We start from the raw sequence: 16,587 nt of genomic DNA, 5'->3' as shown, positions 1-16,587 counted from the left end.
GAATGAAAAGCCCTTGCTGTCTTTCCTTTGTCAGGGGTATGGACTGGGACACGGGTGTGCATGGTAAAGGCTCCACTGTGAGGTCTCTGCTGACTGATCTTTATGAGAAGGCAGGTGAACTGAAACACTGGGGTCTCATCAGGATGATCTCTGGCATGCTGAGGAAGAAGGTGGAGGAGCTCGACTCGGTACGGTGCAGCTATAGATAACAGGGCAGCGTACAGAAGCTGTGTGGTCAGGTGTGACGTTACTAGTGAATCTTCTGTTTTAGCCATGATTATGAAAAAAGTCCTGAAGCTACAGTTTTAAGTAAAGTAAAAAATAATGTAAAACTAAAATCTATATGAACAACTGGTGGGTTCATTGTTCATTATTGGCACAGATTTGAACTCTACGTGTGCCTTTAAATCTTCAGTCATTCATCTCTTACCTTCACATGCAGCGAGTCACAGAGTCCGAAAAGCTTGAAATGAGTTGACCACAGTTTGTGGTTAAATTAAAAACTTCTAAGAAGGTTTAAAGAAAAGCTCCTGAAGTTGGAGTGAAATACCTCTGAAATGCCAACCCTCTGCTATCAGTTGACTCCATGCTGCATTAGATCTCCCACCAGCAAGCCCTTAACTTTTCCTGCTCTTTCCTAATTGGTTGTGGTCTCTCTCGGTAGGCCTGCTCTGATTTGCTGGCCCACCAGAAGCACCTGACGATCGGACTCCCTCCTGAGCCGAGAGAGAAAACCATCACGGCTCCGATACCGCCGGACCAGCTGGCGAATCTTATCGACGAGGCCAGTGAAAACAACATCAGTGTTGCCATTCTCACACAGGTGAGTTACCTCCTCCACAATCATGTGTTTAAAACCTTCTCCTCTCTCTGTCCTTCATCCTTTAAATGTCTTTCCACCAGGAGATCATGGTGTACCTGGCTATGAGCATCAGGACTCAGCCCGGGCTGTTCAGCGAGATGTTCAGGCTGAGAATCGGTCTCATCATCCAGGTGATGGCCACCGAGCTGGCTCAGTCACTCGGCTGCTCAGGTAAGACGGGAAGGTGGTTTAAAGCTGGGCTTTAAGAAGTAAATTACTCAAGTTTGTTACTAAAAATCCATGTCTCTCATTGTGACTTTATGCCTATAGTGGAGTAACAAACCAAAGATCACATTCAGCCTAAATGTTACAAACCATGTATTTGTAAATTGAACAAGGATGAACTACGTGTTGGCTTTTAACAGAACTGCTAATTTACAACTGTTGCCCCGGGACATAAAAGCACATATATACAACAAAACACCCCAAACGTATCCAAGCAGTGCATCATCAACATTCTGTAAACACAGTCACAGATCTTATTAAACTGATTAATTTGTTGATGCGAGTTAAATGTGAAATATTGCCTCCAATCGTAAAATGTTTTCCTTGGCTTTCCCTCCAAATAGTTTCTTTGGCCTCTTTGGCTTGATGTAAGGCTAAGAAAAGAAATGTGTGGGAAATGAAATCTTAATGAAGTCTTCTTTCACTCTTGTAAACTTTATCTTCAAGGTTTTTGTTGTAATGTATTAACCAAGTTATGTGTTCAGCATAAGTTACCATGGTGATTTAGCCAGATAAGAGTCTGTTTCATGGGAAGAGAAACTCTGACTTAAAGCTCCACAGTAATCTTTCTTCATAGTACGGGCTTCAGGTGTCATGTTTGTCTTTGCGTTTGTGAAAACAGGAGAGGAGGCCACAGAGACCCTGATGAGTCTGAGTCCGTCTGAACTGAAGAACTTGCTCCATCACATCCTCAGCGGGAAGGAGTTTGGAGTGGAGCGCAGTGGTGAGACCTCTTACCTCATGTAACACAAGAACCAGTCATATGCTGCAACTCTGACGCAGTCACTGCTGCTTCATCTGCAATGACGGTGAAGCTTTCTGATTGGGTGGGGCAGTCGTCACATGAAAAGAGAAATCTTTTGACAAGAGTGTAGCCAAAGTAATCTGTTTCAATATGCTGTGGAAGAAGGGTGGGCAACAGTTTTTAATAAGTAAGCCACTGACAGGCCTCATATTTCCACAGAGAAACTGTAACATTGCACGCATGACGTTCCACTAACTGCTAGAGAAGACCTCTCTAGATTGTTTATTCTTGTTATTGATATCATTGTCCTAATCTGTTTTCCCAGACTTGATTTTAAACAAAAATCCACACGTTCACCGTTTGACCTTTACTCCCATTTATTTTCTCTCTGTGCCTGTGCTGTTTGTTTCTTCTTCCTCAACCCTCCACACAGTTCGGGAGATGGATGCCGGCGTCAGTCCTGCCATCTCGATCCATCATCTCGGGAATGTGGGAGCCACTAAAAGCGAGAGAGCCGGCATCAGCAAACTGAAGAGCGACATGAAAATGGTAGGATGCCATGACTGTGAGGTTACAGTTACCTTGCTCCACATAGGAAGCTCATCTTAAAGCGCTTCTTCAGACACACACACTGTGTCAACTTTAACATTTGACTGTCATGAAACGAGTAAACTCAGCAGCCCATTAAACAGAGATGGAGATGGAGGCAGGAGAGGCTCTTATTTTGAAATTGTTGAGCTTTTTTGGCAAACTCGACTTTTGTGTTTTTGCAGCTGGAGCACAGGTTGTCTTTGACGGATCTGAACAAGGTGATGTTAATGATTTAAATGAGGTGCTAATTCACCTGGAAGAGGGTGCTGGTGGGACATGAAGTAATTCATAGAGAGCTGAAAGCATGTGCTGAAGGAGAGCGGTGGCTCGTTGATGGGAAATTGTCGGCTTTAAGATCGAGACTATTGATCGATTTGAATCATTATGTCTGTTAGAACAGCTCAGTCGTTCATTCACGACCTGGTCCTTGTGTTGCAGGTGGATCGCAGGTTATCCATGATGGACACACTTAAGGTGATGATCACATGAAAGAATATTACCTATTACAGTGATGACATCTGTTCATTTGTTGTTGTTGTTTTATTTTTGTTTTTTTACCTGTAGCTGTTAATTCACCTTCTGTGTAAACCTCACCGATCGATCAGATCAACAGATCGATCATTAGGGAGGCTGTTCATTTGTAAAACTCAAGGCCTGCTTATTTGCTCCAGAGCTTTCAGCTGCGTTCCTCAGACTTCATCATGATGAAGGTTTTAGATGAGTTTTGTCAACATTTTGGAGAGTAGCTAACAAAACATCCTTAAGTCAAAAGAAACTTATGGCTATTTTGTTTTGTTTTTTTGGGTTAGACAAAAATTATATTATTTTTTTTACCATGATTCTTAAATTGTAGTGTACACATAATGACACCAGTCTTGATGAATGTTATTTTATTTTTTGAACATGCATTATTTTCCTTAAGATAAACTAAAATACATCAGTCATTTAACTCTAAACCTTATAGGCTATGAGATAAGTACTCAGTGTGTGTGTGTGTGTGTGTGTGTGTGTGTGTCTTTATATCGAGAGGGAGAGAGATATCGAGAGATATTGATATATATCGAGAGAGAGAGATTTTTTTATTTCCCACTATAGAGCATCTCATAAAACAAAAAATGAATCATGGGGACCCCATAGTAGAAATAAACTTTAAATAGACTTTGAAATGAAATGGTTTCAGTGGTTGGGCTGCGCATGAGTTCAGATGGGGCTGCAGTTAACCCATGAGGGGAGATGAGTTTGATATCACTATTCTTTAATGTAGATGCTTTAAAACTGAGGGTGTGTACTGCAAACTTGTTACACCAGAACTTATGGGTAATAAAATGATTCAAACTATTGATCTGTGGATCGGGTCCCCTGAGTCACCTGCTATAATTGTGTCCATTTTGGGTGACTTCTTCCTGCCGTTATTTGTGTATCTGTTAAACCACCAGCAGGTGTTAACCTCACAGAATGACAGAATTCTGCTCGTATGTTTTTATCTTTAACCCAGGAACCCGGGCTGTCTTTGACAGATCCAGTTGAGGAGGTGATGATGATTTCATGGGTATTGAGGAGGAAGATTTGAATGTGCTTTTGGCTTTGCTGTGGAAGAGCAAGCTGGGGTTGCAGATTTAAAAACTGGCCTTTGTTTAATGTGTTTTTGTCTATTACAGACAGACCGCAGCGTGTCTTTGACCGACTCAGTTGAGGTGACGATGATAAAGAAAGTGTGAGGAAGATTTAGAAATTGTAATTTTCCGTTCACACTTCATTCAAATGAAGTGGAGCTGTAGGTCGTTTCTGATCAAACTGAATCAAACCTTGGCTGGTTATTATCATTGTCGTCATGTTGACTACAAACCTGAACTTCCGTGGCTGTATCGCTCACAGCTGTGTGAGTCTGTTATATTGAATCCTTTACTCTGATCAGGCCACGCCCATCTTAAAACTCAACCTTTACTTTGAGCTCAACTACACCTGGAATTATACTATGATACAAAGTTAGCAACCTCTGTCCCCGTGTGATCAAGTCAATTCCTACCGTAATGCTTAAAAACCAAATCAGACTCACAGGGTGAAAACGATACCAGCCACACTCTTATGAGGGGTAATGATGGTGGTGTGGGTGATTCGACCCGTCTCTCATGGAATCTGAATGGAAAACGTTTCGGCAGAAGTTAAATTAAAGCCTCCATCTGTGATCTTCTCTTCCTTTCAGCTCGACCAATCTGTGACGTCCACCCTGAAGGTGACGGTGATAACGACATTAAAGTCTGATAACTGAGCATTCAGGGTGGTTTGAGTGATTAACACTCTAATGTGTGGCTGCTCAACAAGTAAACTGCATTGCAATTGTAATCATCTAAGCAGCTAACCACAGCTTCAGATACTGATTTGCCAATAATTGTTAATCAGTAATAATTATTGTTGATTAATCAATAATTGTGATTATTATTATTATTAACCAATGCTTCTCTGACCAATCAGAGTTGACTGTAAATTTAATTTTACTCCATTTAAAACAAGAAAAAGAAAAGTTATGTTAATTAAGCTGAATTATTTATAGTAAGCTTTGTAGGAAAATGTCACAGTTGTCGATTCTGTAAAACCTCAAATATTTGGAGCCCACAGGTCCGTCTCGTGAGTAAGATCTCGCCGATCTTTAACCAGCTGTTACAGTATGATGCAGATTGGGTGGAGCTGTGCTGTGATTCGTGGTTTTCTAACAGAATTTCTCCCACTTGACGCCCTGGTTTTATTCATGCTTGCTGGCTTTTACCGATCCTTAATTCTTCAGTTATTTTCAAGTCAGTTTTTTTTGTTTGTTTGTTTGTTTGCTTTCTTTTTCCTTTCTCCTCTTTTATGTTTTATTCTCTGCCTCTCAGGGCATGCAGTCACCGGACGTAGAAAGCATCGAGTCTGGGGTAAAGTTTAGCCTTATTCTCCCGCTTTTTGTTTTTACTTAGTGTTTTTGTTTGTTTGTTTTCTTCTGTTTTCCTGTAGTGGCCCTCTAACATGAGCCACTGCATCAGATGTGGATTAGCAGTCAGCTGGTGTCACTGTGCCTCAAAACAAGAAGAGGGCGCTGTTCTTCCAGAATAGACGCAGTTACAGCGAGTGACTCCGCTTTTCTCTTCCCATCTGTTCAGAGGTTCCGGCTGCCGTCCATGGAATCCTTCGACATCCCGGACAAGATTCCGGTTGCTAAGGATACCAGACACGGCCAGTGGCTGCGTAGGAGGCGTCTGGACGGGGCGCTGAACCGAGTGCCCGTCGGCTTTTACCAGAAAGTCTGGAAGATCCTGCAGAAGGTGAGTTATGACTCAGATGCATATTTACTCATGAGTGTGTTTTTTAATGTTATTCACTTCTTGGATTAATTGGTAAACATTTGCATTCCACATTTTAAACCTGTCGTATAATTATTGTTTCCTGTTGTGAGCCTTCATGTGGTTAAATTTAAAACATCTTTAACGTAAAGTGACAAGACGAGATGAACCAAAAGTTTCTGTCACACTTGGACTTGTGTGGTAGTTGTGGTGATACTGATGTGCTTCTTGCAGTGCCACGGTCTGTCCATAGAGGGCTTTGTTCTTCCATCTTCAACCACCAGAGAGGTGATGTCTGATTACACACTTCACATGAAACTGAGAGAGAAATTTTACTGCTTTAGTATTTTCTATTTTTTTTTTTTTTTTTTAAACCTGTCTTCTTATCATTTAAATGCTACGTTGGGTATTTGGGAAAAATCTGGGATATTTGCCAAATTACATCAAAATCCTAAAAATCCTTCATTTTTTTTACTGCTACTACACTTTGCATGAAAAACCTTGACTCTATTTAATCCTGATTTTTACCGATACTGAGTAATATATTGTGTCGTTTTGTTAAGACACTAATACTTTGATCGGCAAACATTTGAATGATGTTGCACAATGAATCCTCTTGAAATCTGGAAACGACAGTTAAAAAAGGTGATATTTTTTTTTGCATTTACACTTTAGTTTAAAACCTTCATAAAGCTGTGAATAGAACAAAACAAACAAACTATAACTTTGAATGATAAACTTAAAACAACATAAAAAATAGTATTTAATAATAAAAATCAGTGAGGAGAAGCTGCATTTAGTGCTTTGTATATTTGCATCAGGGTTATCGCTCCTGTATATTGTGACCACTTACGAAAGCCAAAAATATATGTTGAAATATTTTTTCACTTGTTTAAGTTTGAATATATTTAGTTTTAGCTTATTTTTGGTTCATTTTACTTGTACATGTGAGTCTCATTGTAGTTAGCCTACTTATCTCTTCTTCTGCTTACTTCCCCCTCAAAATGTAAGTAAAACTTTCATCAGTCTGCAGTGTTGTCGGTCAGGTCAGCCACAGTCAAACAGCCAAAAGCAAAAACCTCTGTTCTGTTATTTGCTAGTAATTAAGATTGTTTCTACAATTTTATCATTTAAAGTTGTAATTTTTTGTTCCATTGATAGCTATTTAGAGGTTTTAAACTATGCATAAATGCAAGAAAATCACCTTTTTTATCTGTAAAGTTTAAAGAAACTCTCTTTACAGACATATCTATTGTTCATCTGCTCACCAAGATCATTAAAATTAAATTCAAAACTAAAACTAGGTGTGAAAAAACATCCTGGTTAACCAGGAATAAAAACGAAACATTTGATCCAATATTTTACAGTAATAAAAAATAAAATAAAAAACAAAAAGAACTGAAATTATCCAACTAACTGAAACCAAACTTAAAAACTAAACAGAAAAACCTTAAAACTAAATAATTTTACAAACTACGCATAAAATAAAAACTATAACTTTCCACCAGATGACCCCAGGGGAGATAAAGTTCTCTGTCCATGTGGAGACTGTCCTGAACAGAGTCCCTCAGCCCGAGTACCGACAGCTGCTGGTGGAGGCCATCTTGGTCCTCACCATGTTGGCTGACGTGGACATCCAGAGCATCGGCTCTATAATCCACGTGGAGAAGATCGTCCACCTGGCCAACGACATGTTCGACAAGGACCAGGTCAGCAGTCGCTCTAAACTTCCAGCGTCCGTATCCCTGTCATCAGCTAAAGCAGGTTGTTCTTCTTCCATTGTTCTGCAGAGGGACCTTGGTGCAGAGGAGCACATCCTGGAGAGGGATCCGTCCACAGGAATATGCAGGCTGCTGTATGACAGCGCCCCCAGCGGACGCTTCGGGAGCATGACCTACCTCACAAAGGCTGTGGCGGTGTACGTGCAGGACTTCCTGCCCAGCGGCTCGTGTGCCGTACAGTGAGAAGACGAGATGGTGCAACAGTTAGTTGTTATTTTTTTTGGTTTTTTTGTTTGTTTTTTTACTACATAAACTAACGTAACAGCCTCGCTTCGTGTTGTCACCACGTGTGTTAATGCAGATGATAGATCAAGTTTTACGTGAATATTCGTCGTCTTCAACCATTGCTCGTACCGAAGCAACAGAATGCTGCACAAACTGTAGCAGCCACGTTAGCTAGCCTCGTCTGTTCCTCTTTTCAGGGTGCTGACTTCCTGTGTTTCTTTTATTCTCAGTAATCACCAGCAGTTCCCTACTTTAAGTCTGGCAGTGCGTTCAAATGCCTCGTGTTACTCACCTGAAAAAAGCTGTGATGGAAATCCACAGATATTCACTTCTAATGGCACACGTTAGGAGGAGGAAGCGTAAATGTGAAATTTGAAATCAGCAATTTTGATTAACCCCTTGCCAGAGCTGAAGTATTTTAACTAGTATAAATTCACATCATCCACTAGTTCAAAATTTCTTGTTTCATAAGCTTAAAATTTGTGCACCGTACTTAAACTTTCAGTGTTAATGCAAAATAAACATTGGCCAGATATTTAAATACATTTCCTAAAATATCATAGTTATAGTTATTAGCAAATGTTACTAAAACTGTGGTAAATAATGCATCTTTTTGTTGGGAACGATTTTCAGCTGCGGATTAATGCACATTTGGTTTTCCAGAGGTAGCTCTAGTAAGCTACCCATACCTTCTGATGCACACCCAGTCATTTTGTTCTGAAGGAAATATGACAGAAACTAAGTTTAGACAAGAGAAACGAGGGTCATCCGTAGTAGTTCTCAAAGGGGGGATGAGTTAAAGCAGTTAATTTCCATCCCCTGCTCATTTTTTCATCTATTTATGGGGAAAATGAGCCAAATATACTAATTCACTCTGTGGAAATGAATGTAAATGTATCCCAGCTATAATCAACATGGCCAGAAAATACAGTTTTCCCTTTTTTTTTTCTTGCGCTCATCACTACCTTAAACATTTTCACCTCCAACCACTGTTACCTGCGTAACTTAAACATGAAGTTCGTAAATTTCAAATTAATCTTCTAACGTTTCCTAATTTATTACCTCACCTGGTCGCTCAACCTCTAAGACTCACCCGTCTTCGTATACCTCCAGTCCTGTGTGCTTGTACGGTGTATTACAAATGGAAAGCAAACAAAAAAGTAGTATTTATTTTTTTAGGTCTAAACCGTTAATTGAAGTCAGCTCCTGTAGGTAGGTGTCTTAAAGAGGCCATGATGCCTTAACATGGTTGTATTTTGAGTCTAGAAGTTTGTGTGACTGAAACTTCAGGAGTGCTGTTTTATTTAAAGCTATAAATGAACTGAATTAATTTCTCAGAACGTTTTCTTCAGCATGTAGTGTATTAATGCGTTTCTTTGCCTTAATCTTCTCATCTGATTGCTGAAACTGTAATTTTGTTTCTGTTTTTAGATTAATTGCAGTTAAACTTGAACACATTTTGTCTGTTGGCTCTTCGATGGTTCATTGTTTACAATATTGACGGCAAATTTGGAATAAATTATTAAGGTTATTGAAGAACATGCCTGATCGTGCCTCCTGTTTAAATGTCCAGTAATCAGCTGACGTCAGTCATTTTGTGGCGTTCCAGCACACTCCACGTGAACTACAGCCGATCGTATCAGAACGAGTATCGATGAGCAAGCCGGTGGTTGACTGTTTTTTTGTTTTTGAAACTAATTCTGTAATAAAATAATCAAAATCAGTTATGAGTGTTTTTAATCAGTCATGTTACTGAGTAGGTCTTTTTAAACTTTTCAAAGTGCTCTCTCCATCTTACAGTTGCCTGAACTTTCAGACCTGTTACATGTGCTTTGTTGGTTTAACTTCATATATATGAATATGCTGCTCAAACCAAAAAATAAAGGAACAGGGAAGCAGTAAGGAAGTGTTGAAATTGAAAGGATGCCAAGAAGTTTAGTGGCAATTAAATAACCAAACTGTGAGGGCTGAATTCAAAGACACCTCAAAAAATCAAAGTGTATAAATAACGAGGCAGGCTTAGTCCATTCTTATTAAATGTAATTAGGGGTACTCAGTAGCTTGTATGGTCAACATGCCTATTTGCACCCCTGACAATGTCAGGGAATGCTCCTGAGATGACAGCTGGTGTCATGGAGGATTCTCCCAGATCTGGACCAGGACATCACCGAGCTCCTGGACAGTCTGAGGTGCAACCTGGCACCGTCGGATGGACTAAAACGTAATGTACTGAGTGGCAGATCGAACTCCACGTTGACCGGCAGTGAGGTCAGGGCCCGCAAGAGGACACCGAGCCCTCAGGCCACCCTCATGAACTCGTGTTTCTGACCAATCAAAATCATTCACACGCGTGTCCTGCTGGAGGTCATTTTGTAGCTCTGGCAGTACTTACCCTGTTCCTCCTTGCACAATGGAGCAGATACCGGTCCTGCTGATGGGTTAAGTACTTTCTTTGACATTGTCCAGCTCTCCTAGAGTACCTGTCTGTCTCCTGGAATGTCCTCCATGCTCCTCAGAGTTTGCTTGGAGACACTGGCAAAGGCATGTGTTGATGTGCCATCGTCAAGGAGTTGGACTATCTGTGCACCCACTGTAGGGTCCATATATCGCCTCATGCTACCAGTAGTGACACTGACCCTAGCCAAATGCAGAACTGCTTGTGGTGGTGTGGAATATTTATGGCTCCTTAGCATCTTTTCAACACCATAGCCCAAGTATTGTTGCTGACCATGTCCATGACCACCTCCTGATAGATGCTTCCAGCAGGATAACACAGTGTCACAAAACTCAGATAATCTCAAGCTAGTTTCAAGTTCTGTACTCAAATGGCCTCCACAGTTACCGGGCACATTTGGGATGTGGTGAGACCAAAGATTCACATCGTGGATGTCCAGCCAGTATCTGTGCGATACTGTCCTTTCAATATGGACCAAAATCTCTGAGGAGTTTCAGTACCTTAATGAATCGGTGTCACCAAGAATTAAAGCAAAAAGGGGCATCCAACCAAAAACTAATAAGGTATACCAAAAAAGGTATCAGGTGAGTGAATGTAGTGAATTAGAAACCACAGACATAACCATAACATCACTGATGTAAGTTCTTCAAATTCTGCTGAAAGGTTTAGTTAATTTGAGAAGAGTTATAAATGGTTTAAGCACAGGATCTTGTTTTGGGTTTTTTTTGTTTGTTTGTTTTTTACCTGAAATAAAACGGCCTCAAAAGAGAAAATATTCAATCAGATAAATTAAGTATGTTAAGTGCTGCTGAACTTTAAAAAAACAAAACAAAAACAGTTCAAAGTGTGGCTGGTTACATGTATGTGGAAAGCAAACGTACAAGGATAAACAGGGACTGCATTTGGCAGGCCTGAACATGCAGACCAATGATTACTTGTCCAATGCCAGGCATGAATCTGTCTCTGTGGTTAAGCAAATTATGGTCAGTGAAAGTTTCTATTTCACATAAACCACTTTTTTTTTTCTTTTCTCCATCTTAGTCATCTGTTCAGCTTGCTCACTGAATTATGTGATTAATTAAACACAGCGAAACCAGATGTGATTTGAAAAAACTTGATGCCAATACTTAGTGATAAATTCTCTTGTTCTTCATTGTTTGCCAAAAACATGAATACATTTCAGCTGTAAGTGTTACACTCATGTGCCAGCAATCTGTTTGATGGAGTCTGTTTCTAAAACAACTCAGATGTCGTATTCTGGCAGTATCAACAAACATACCCAGTTATAGGATTTAATCACACAAATTTACCCCAGTGAGCACAATTTTATGGCTCATACTGCACTCTATATGGCCAACACTCCAACACTGCACCAATGAACATCAGTCATGGACAAAGATGGACAAAGTCAACGCTGGGTTTCCACTCTCCACACTTTTTTTGTAAGCGTCTTGGTTGCTGACCCTGAGTAGACCTCTGCCTGGTTGATTTATTCACTTATTTCACGACGTTCTCAAAGCATGAAGTCCATTTTGTAAATTTTGGTTGTTTTTAAGAGTTTAATAGGAGGATTATCCAGGATAAAAACTTGTGACTGACAAATTACTTTTCTTCAGTTTCAGACTTCCCAACCCAGTGGATGATGTCACGATACCTACATCCATCTTTTATACAGTCCTGTGACAAAAGCTGAATATGCCGCTTTATTCAGTAGCTTGTAGAACCGCTTTTTGGCATTGCCATCGTTTTCTGCATGACTTCTTCAGTCTCTCACCTTTGGAGAAGTTTTGTCTCACTCTTCTTTACAGCATTGCTTCTGCACATTGAGGTGTGTGGACATTTGTTAATGCACAGGTTGGTGTCTGGACTTTGCACCACTGTCTTTTCTTTTTCAGCCATCCTGTTGTAGATTTGCTTGGGACGTTGTCAGACAGATGGCCTCACATTTGACTCTAGAATACTTTGGTATCATGGTTCTTATATGGTGCTTTTCTACTCTGAGCAGTCAAGTCGGTTTACACAGATTTCACCCATTTATATTCCAATGGATGAATCGGAGAGTAACTTGAGGTTAGTATCTTGCCCAAGGATATTTGGCTTGCAGACGGGAGCAGACAAGGATCAAACCACCAACCTTCCGATTAGTAGGCAACCTGTTCCACCACCTGGGCTACAGCTATCATCATTCAAATGACATTGTTTCAGAAGTCTTCTGATTTGTTCAGATGCGGTTTTGTAAACTTGAACCTTGCTGCCTTGTTTAGAGAGAAGAGGCTTTCTCCTCGCAACCCTTCTACACAAATCATACTTATTCAATCTTTTTCTAACATTACTGTCATGAACTTTAACTTTTAACTAACTGAAGCCTGTAGAGTCCGAGATGTTGCACAGTTTGTGAAATTGCATCATGGTGTTAAAACACACTTGAATGTTCCAGGCGAGGAAACTTCCAGAAGTTCTGATTTTTATAGCGGTGCTCAGACTTTCTGACAAATGCTTAATCAAGTGTATTATCACCACTTAGTTGCTCCTTCCCTTCTTAACTCCTATCGAAACAGTAAAGGTCAAACAAAATGTCTGAAAAGGTAAGGTAATCCTTGTTAAAGGACTTGGATCCAGTACCTGTACTTGCACTTTTTACAAAGACAAATAAGAGTTTGGATTACCATCTATTCTGTTTTCTTGTCAGTGAATTCAGCAGGAATGTGCAGACAAACATGCAAACAGACATTTCTTAAGATGTGGAAAACTCCTTCAGGAGGCGTCATTCCTCTTAAATGAACACGACTTATCTCCTGCACCCACTCACACGCTTGGCTGGCTTCTCTCGTTGTGAAAGACTGAATATCTGTGCACCAGCAGCTGTTTGACTTTTGAACGCTGGCAGCAGATTCATTTGTTTACCTTGGATTCAAATGTCAGCTTTGTCCACATTATGTCCCAGGTGAAAGGTATATGAGAAGACACGAAGCAACGGCGTACAAAAGTCCACGTTTGAGTCACTGATTCTTTTGTCCGATGCTTTTATTTCACTTCATCTCCGGCCCTTCAGATGCAAGTAAAACAGTACAGTAAGCAATACACAGTACAAAGATAATTTGGGTTTAAAAGTGCAACCTGAGTGTACAAAATATCAGCAAGCACCTGCTGTGTGCATGAAGTAAACTGCAGGTGAGTTGAAGCCAAAGCTGCAACCTCCTCTTAAATTTCAGGATTTCATAGATGTGCAAATAAAAAACAAGGCTGTGCAGCTCATAGTGAGGAATCTGTTCCCAGTATTTGTACACTCAGCCCATCAGGTAGCTCGACTTTGAGACTTTGCAGATTTAAGATTGTTTGAGCATGTAGATGTCATAACGTTCCTGCTTTAAATCCTTTTTTTTAAAAACAACAAAACAAAAAACCCAAACGGTTATGGGACAAAACAAAAAAGTGAAATATCCTAAACTGAGTTTAAAATAGTAAATGAAAATGGGCACATTTTGACATTTAAAAAAAAGATAAAATAAATAAAATACCAGAATCAGCATTACAGATACTGTTAGTTAATCCAACTGTGTTTGAACCTTTTGTCAAGAACCTGAGTGTACTTTAAATAACTTTTATCTTAAATCCATAACAACATTGCTCCACCTCTTCTCAGTTTTTATACCATCACCTTTTATGTCATTTCCGCAACTTCATTCATATTCATATTCATTCATATTTTTAAGATTTCTAAAACTTTGCTTTATGTAAAATGCCCAACAGTAAGAAGTGATCAAAGGTCAGCTCCATGTCATTTGTTCTCTCTTGGTTTATCCTTCATTTACATTTTACCTTTTAATTTAACCTTGGACTAAACTAGGCTGGTCCAATTATTAAGGGGACAGAAATTATGACTGCGAGTATTAAAAAAAAAAAAAGTAAGGGTGAGGAGTTTGTAGAAGGCACAGCTAGTTGTTACATTTACTTCTGATAAAGTTGTATCATTAAAAATCTGAGTTTATCACACCCTAGAAAACACGACCAATTACATCTCAGTCATAAAAATGTGGAGACTACGCATCTGCTCAGTTACAGAATTACAAATGTCCTTTAAAAATGTTTCACTGTTTTATGATATTTCTGAAGGAACGGGTTTTAAATGAAACGCTGTTATCGAGCGCCGTTATATCAGCTGTGGGATAAGTTCAAAGCCAGGGTAACTAGTAGGACACAGAGATAATAACAAAAAAAAAAAGCTCAATAGTTGCAGAAATACAACTTTCTGTGTGGTTAAACTGTCATCAAATGCTTAAGGTTTGAAAGGCCTGACAATTCCCAATTAGAAATGCATCAGGTGGGGCAGTAGCTGCCTGACAGGTGCATTTAAAAAATTGTTTAGATATAATTTTACTGGAAAATAAATACAAATTCTGATTTAAAATGAAGAAGTAAAAGAAGAAGAAGAAGCCTGGGTAAGCTGATCTCCCAGTTATCAGAACCCGTCAGGATGAACATGCTGGTTGTGTCCTCGGACGTCTAATAGTTCACCGGCTGCGATGCCGAATGGTTCATCGTGGAGCAGTGTCCTGCCCTAAAACAAAACACAAGCAGATGTTAACAAAGTATCAAAGCTTATTTCTGCCAAAATTTCCAATCAGGTGTATTTAAGTGTTCGTGTTATTAAAAATAACATTTTGAAATTTTGAGGGAAAAAATACAAATATATTGAGTGGCAGATACAAGCTGCCATAGAAAAGATCTGTTTCATTTTGCAGGATTTACCAGCCCAGTGGATTTTCTGAACTTAACAAAAATCTCCACATTTCCTTTTTTCTTTCTACATTAACAATTCTGCCAGCACAGTTACCTGCAGAGGCCTGTGGAGCATTCATAGTTGTTTTGGCAGTATGCTCCGAAGGGTTTACTGTTCATGATCCGCCACAGTGGGGTCATCCGGGCTATCCTCCTCGGAGCGTGGACGACATCTGACCCCCTTAGATCTGCACTCTGGAGGAAGCTGGACTGATCCTGTGAAACCAAAGGACCTGCACACACCTGGAATACAGATGGGACAGAAAGGTATGCACATCTTCGTTAAAAGGAACCACACTGATGACTGATGCTGATGTAGTCCAGTGTATTCTGACTCAAAGCACTGGGAAGATATAAGCTTCATCAACTATTTAGTGACTCAGTGACTTCATATGAACACTGAAGACATTGGTGTTGGTGACCGTGGGGAGGAAAAACTCTTTTTTTTTTTCTGACAGGAAGTCAAATAAGGCAGAAGCAAGAGAAAGAGAGGATCAAACACAACCAGCAGGAGAGAAAACCCTTTCAGTTACACTTTAGTTCTTAACTATGGACACTCCACAGAGGAAAATATGAGTTTATGCCTGATGTGAAAAGTGGGAAAATTCAAAGCAGGCTTTCACAAAAAGGGTTTAGATCCAAAACTAATGGAAGTGAAAGATGCTGCTGGTAGACTTATAAGAGATGAATACATTAGAGGGTTATTAATGTAACCATAGTCTAACAAACTTATCACTCTATCCTTTAAAGAAAGGCAAATTGGACTTTAAGCTGATTTGTTTTTCCTCACTTGGAAAAACAATTGAATAGAAACAAAAGTTACATGTTCTAATTGCCCAGGATTACAATTATAGTCATAATCAGGTTATGGGTGTTTCCTGATGACAGGGCAGAATGAACAGGGTAAATTTAACACCACATCTGTGGTTATTACTAAATTTACTCCACTCACCTGTTGAGCCACCATTAACAGGACAATGCACAGTGCTGCTGCTGCTTTCTTTTGGGTGAAGAAGCCTGTCTTCTGCATCTTTCCAGTGGACCGGGGTGTTTGCTGGTAAGTCTACGGAGATTCTTTGCTTTTATCGTCCTTTCTTTCTCTTTGGCTACGTTGCTCAGCCTCAACCTGGAGGCTTCCCTGATTTCCAAGACTTTGTGGAGGTCTCAAGCACCCCTGCCAACTTCCAGAAGTGAGAAGAAGTGAATCTGGAACCTATAAGTCTTTTCAAGTGAGCCTGACTTAGGGGATTTCAGGAGGGCTCGTCTCTCTGTTATATAGTCAGGGCCTGATCCCTGGAGAGGGAGAGCAGTGAGGGCGGGAGAGGGAGTCACAGTCCATGCAGCGTCCACCCCATTTGCTTCATCTCACCCTCTTTGCCTCTCTTATCCAGTCTAAATGTCACATGATGTGTCCAGTATGTTCAGAGAAAGTCCTTTCTTATTACAAAGACAAACACTTTTTTTTTCCTTCTGTGTCTAATGTGAGCACAGAGGCGCCATACACGGCCCACGTGACGGTAACACAAGGACAGCTGGGTCAAACTCGTTTGAGAGAGGTTGCTAAATTTATGTGTTTCTATTTCAATGCATGTGAATGAACTTTGAGGATG

At 40.0% G+C, this 16,587-nt stretch overlaps 2 protein-coding genes across 18 annotated transcripts in view; one reads left to right on the top strand and one right to left on the bottom strand.

Moving 5' to 3' along the window:
- phka1a (phosphorylase kinase, alpha 1a (muscle)) overlaps positions 1–9,466 on the top strand; it is a 31,143-nt gene extending 21,677 nt beyond the window's left edge. For 2 of the 17 annotated variants that reach the window (XM_082525924.1, XM_082525909.1), the window contains exons 22-35: positions 35–188; positions 665–823; positions 904–1,033; positions 1,710–1,811; positions 2,266–2,381; positions 2,606–2,641; positions 2,862–2,897; positions 3,919–3,954; positions 4,082–4,117; positions 5,294–5,332; positions 5,558–5,719; positions 5,972–6,025; positions 7,246–7,446; positions 7,528–9,466. In XM_082525924.1, coding sequence (XP_082382050.1) covers positions 35–188; positions 665–823; positions 904–1,033; positions 1,710–1,811; positions 2,266–2,381; positions 2,606–2,641; positions 2,862–2,897; positions 3,919–3,954; positions 4,082–4,117; positions 5,294–5,332; positions 5,558–5,719; positions 5,972–6,025; positions 7,246–7,446; positions 7,528–7,701 — 1,435 coding nt within the window. In that variant the 3' untranslated portion in view covers positions 7,702–9,466. Of the gene's footprint in view, positions 1–34; positions 189–664; positions 824–903; positions 1,034–1,709; positions 1,812–2,265; positions 2,382–2,605; positions 2,642–2,861; positions 2,898–3,918; positions 3,955–4,081; positions 4,138–4,626; positions 4,657–5,293; positions 5,333–5,557; positions 5,720–5,971; positions 6,026–7,245; positions 7,447–7,527 lie in introns of those variants that run through there. The other 15 variants (XM_082525917.1, XM_082525919.1, XM_082525920.1 and 12 more) reach the window with 15 other exon arrangements.
- Positions 9,467–13,204: 3,738 nt separating this feature from the next.
- On the bottom strand, positions 13,205–16,310 carry leap2 (liver-expressed antimicrobial peptide 2). Its single transcript, XM_082525993.1, has 3 exons — positions 15,930–16,310; positions 15,033–15,220; positions 13,205–14,756 (listed from the first exon to the last, which is right to left on the bottom strand). Exons 1-3 carry the CDS (start codon positions 16,005–16,007, stop codon positions 14,702–14,704), a joined length of 321 nt encoding a protein of 106 aa, XP_082382119.1. The 5' UTR covers positions 16,008–16,310; the 3' UTR covers positions 13,205–14,701.
- Between the last annotated feature and the right edge of the window lie 277 nt (positions 16,311–16,587).

The sequence above is a fragment of the Aulonocara stuartgranti genome, assembly GCF_965226115.1.
Source record: "Aulonocara stuartgranti genome assembly, chromosome: 3".
NCBI lineage: Eukaryota > Metazoa > Chordata > Actinopteri > Cichliformes > Cichlidae > Aulonocara > Aulonocara stuartgranti.
Note: the sequence above shows the minus strand (reverse complement) of the source record. Positions and strands in the feature narration are given on the sequence as shown.

Excerpts from the sequence above, each read along its gene's own strand:
- leap2 (XM_082525993.1), bottom strand. The coding sequence starts at position 16,007 with ATGCAGAAGACAGGCTTCTTCACCCAAAAGAAAGCAGCAGCAGCACTG. Across the intron at positions 15,221-15,929 it reads TGTTAATGGTGGCTCAACAG|GTGTGTGCAGGTCCTTTGGT; the intron begins GTGAGTGGAGTA and ends TCTGTATTCCAG. Across the intron at positions 14,757-15,032 it reads TGCTCCACAGGCCTCTGCAG|GGCAGGACACTGCTCCACGA; the intron begins GTAACTGTGCTG and ends GTTTTGTTTTAG.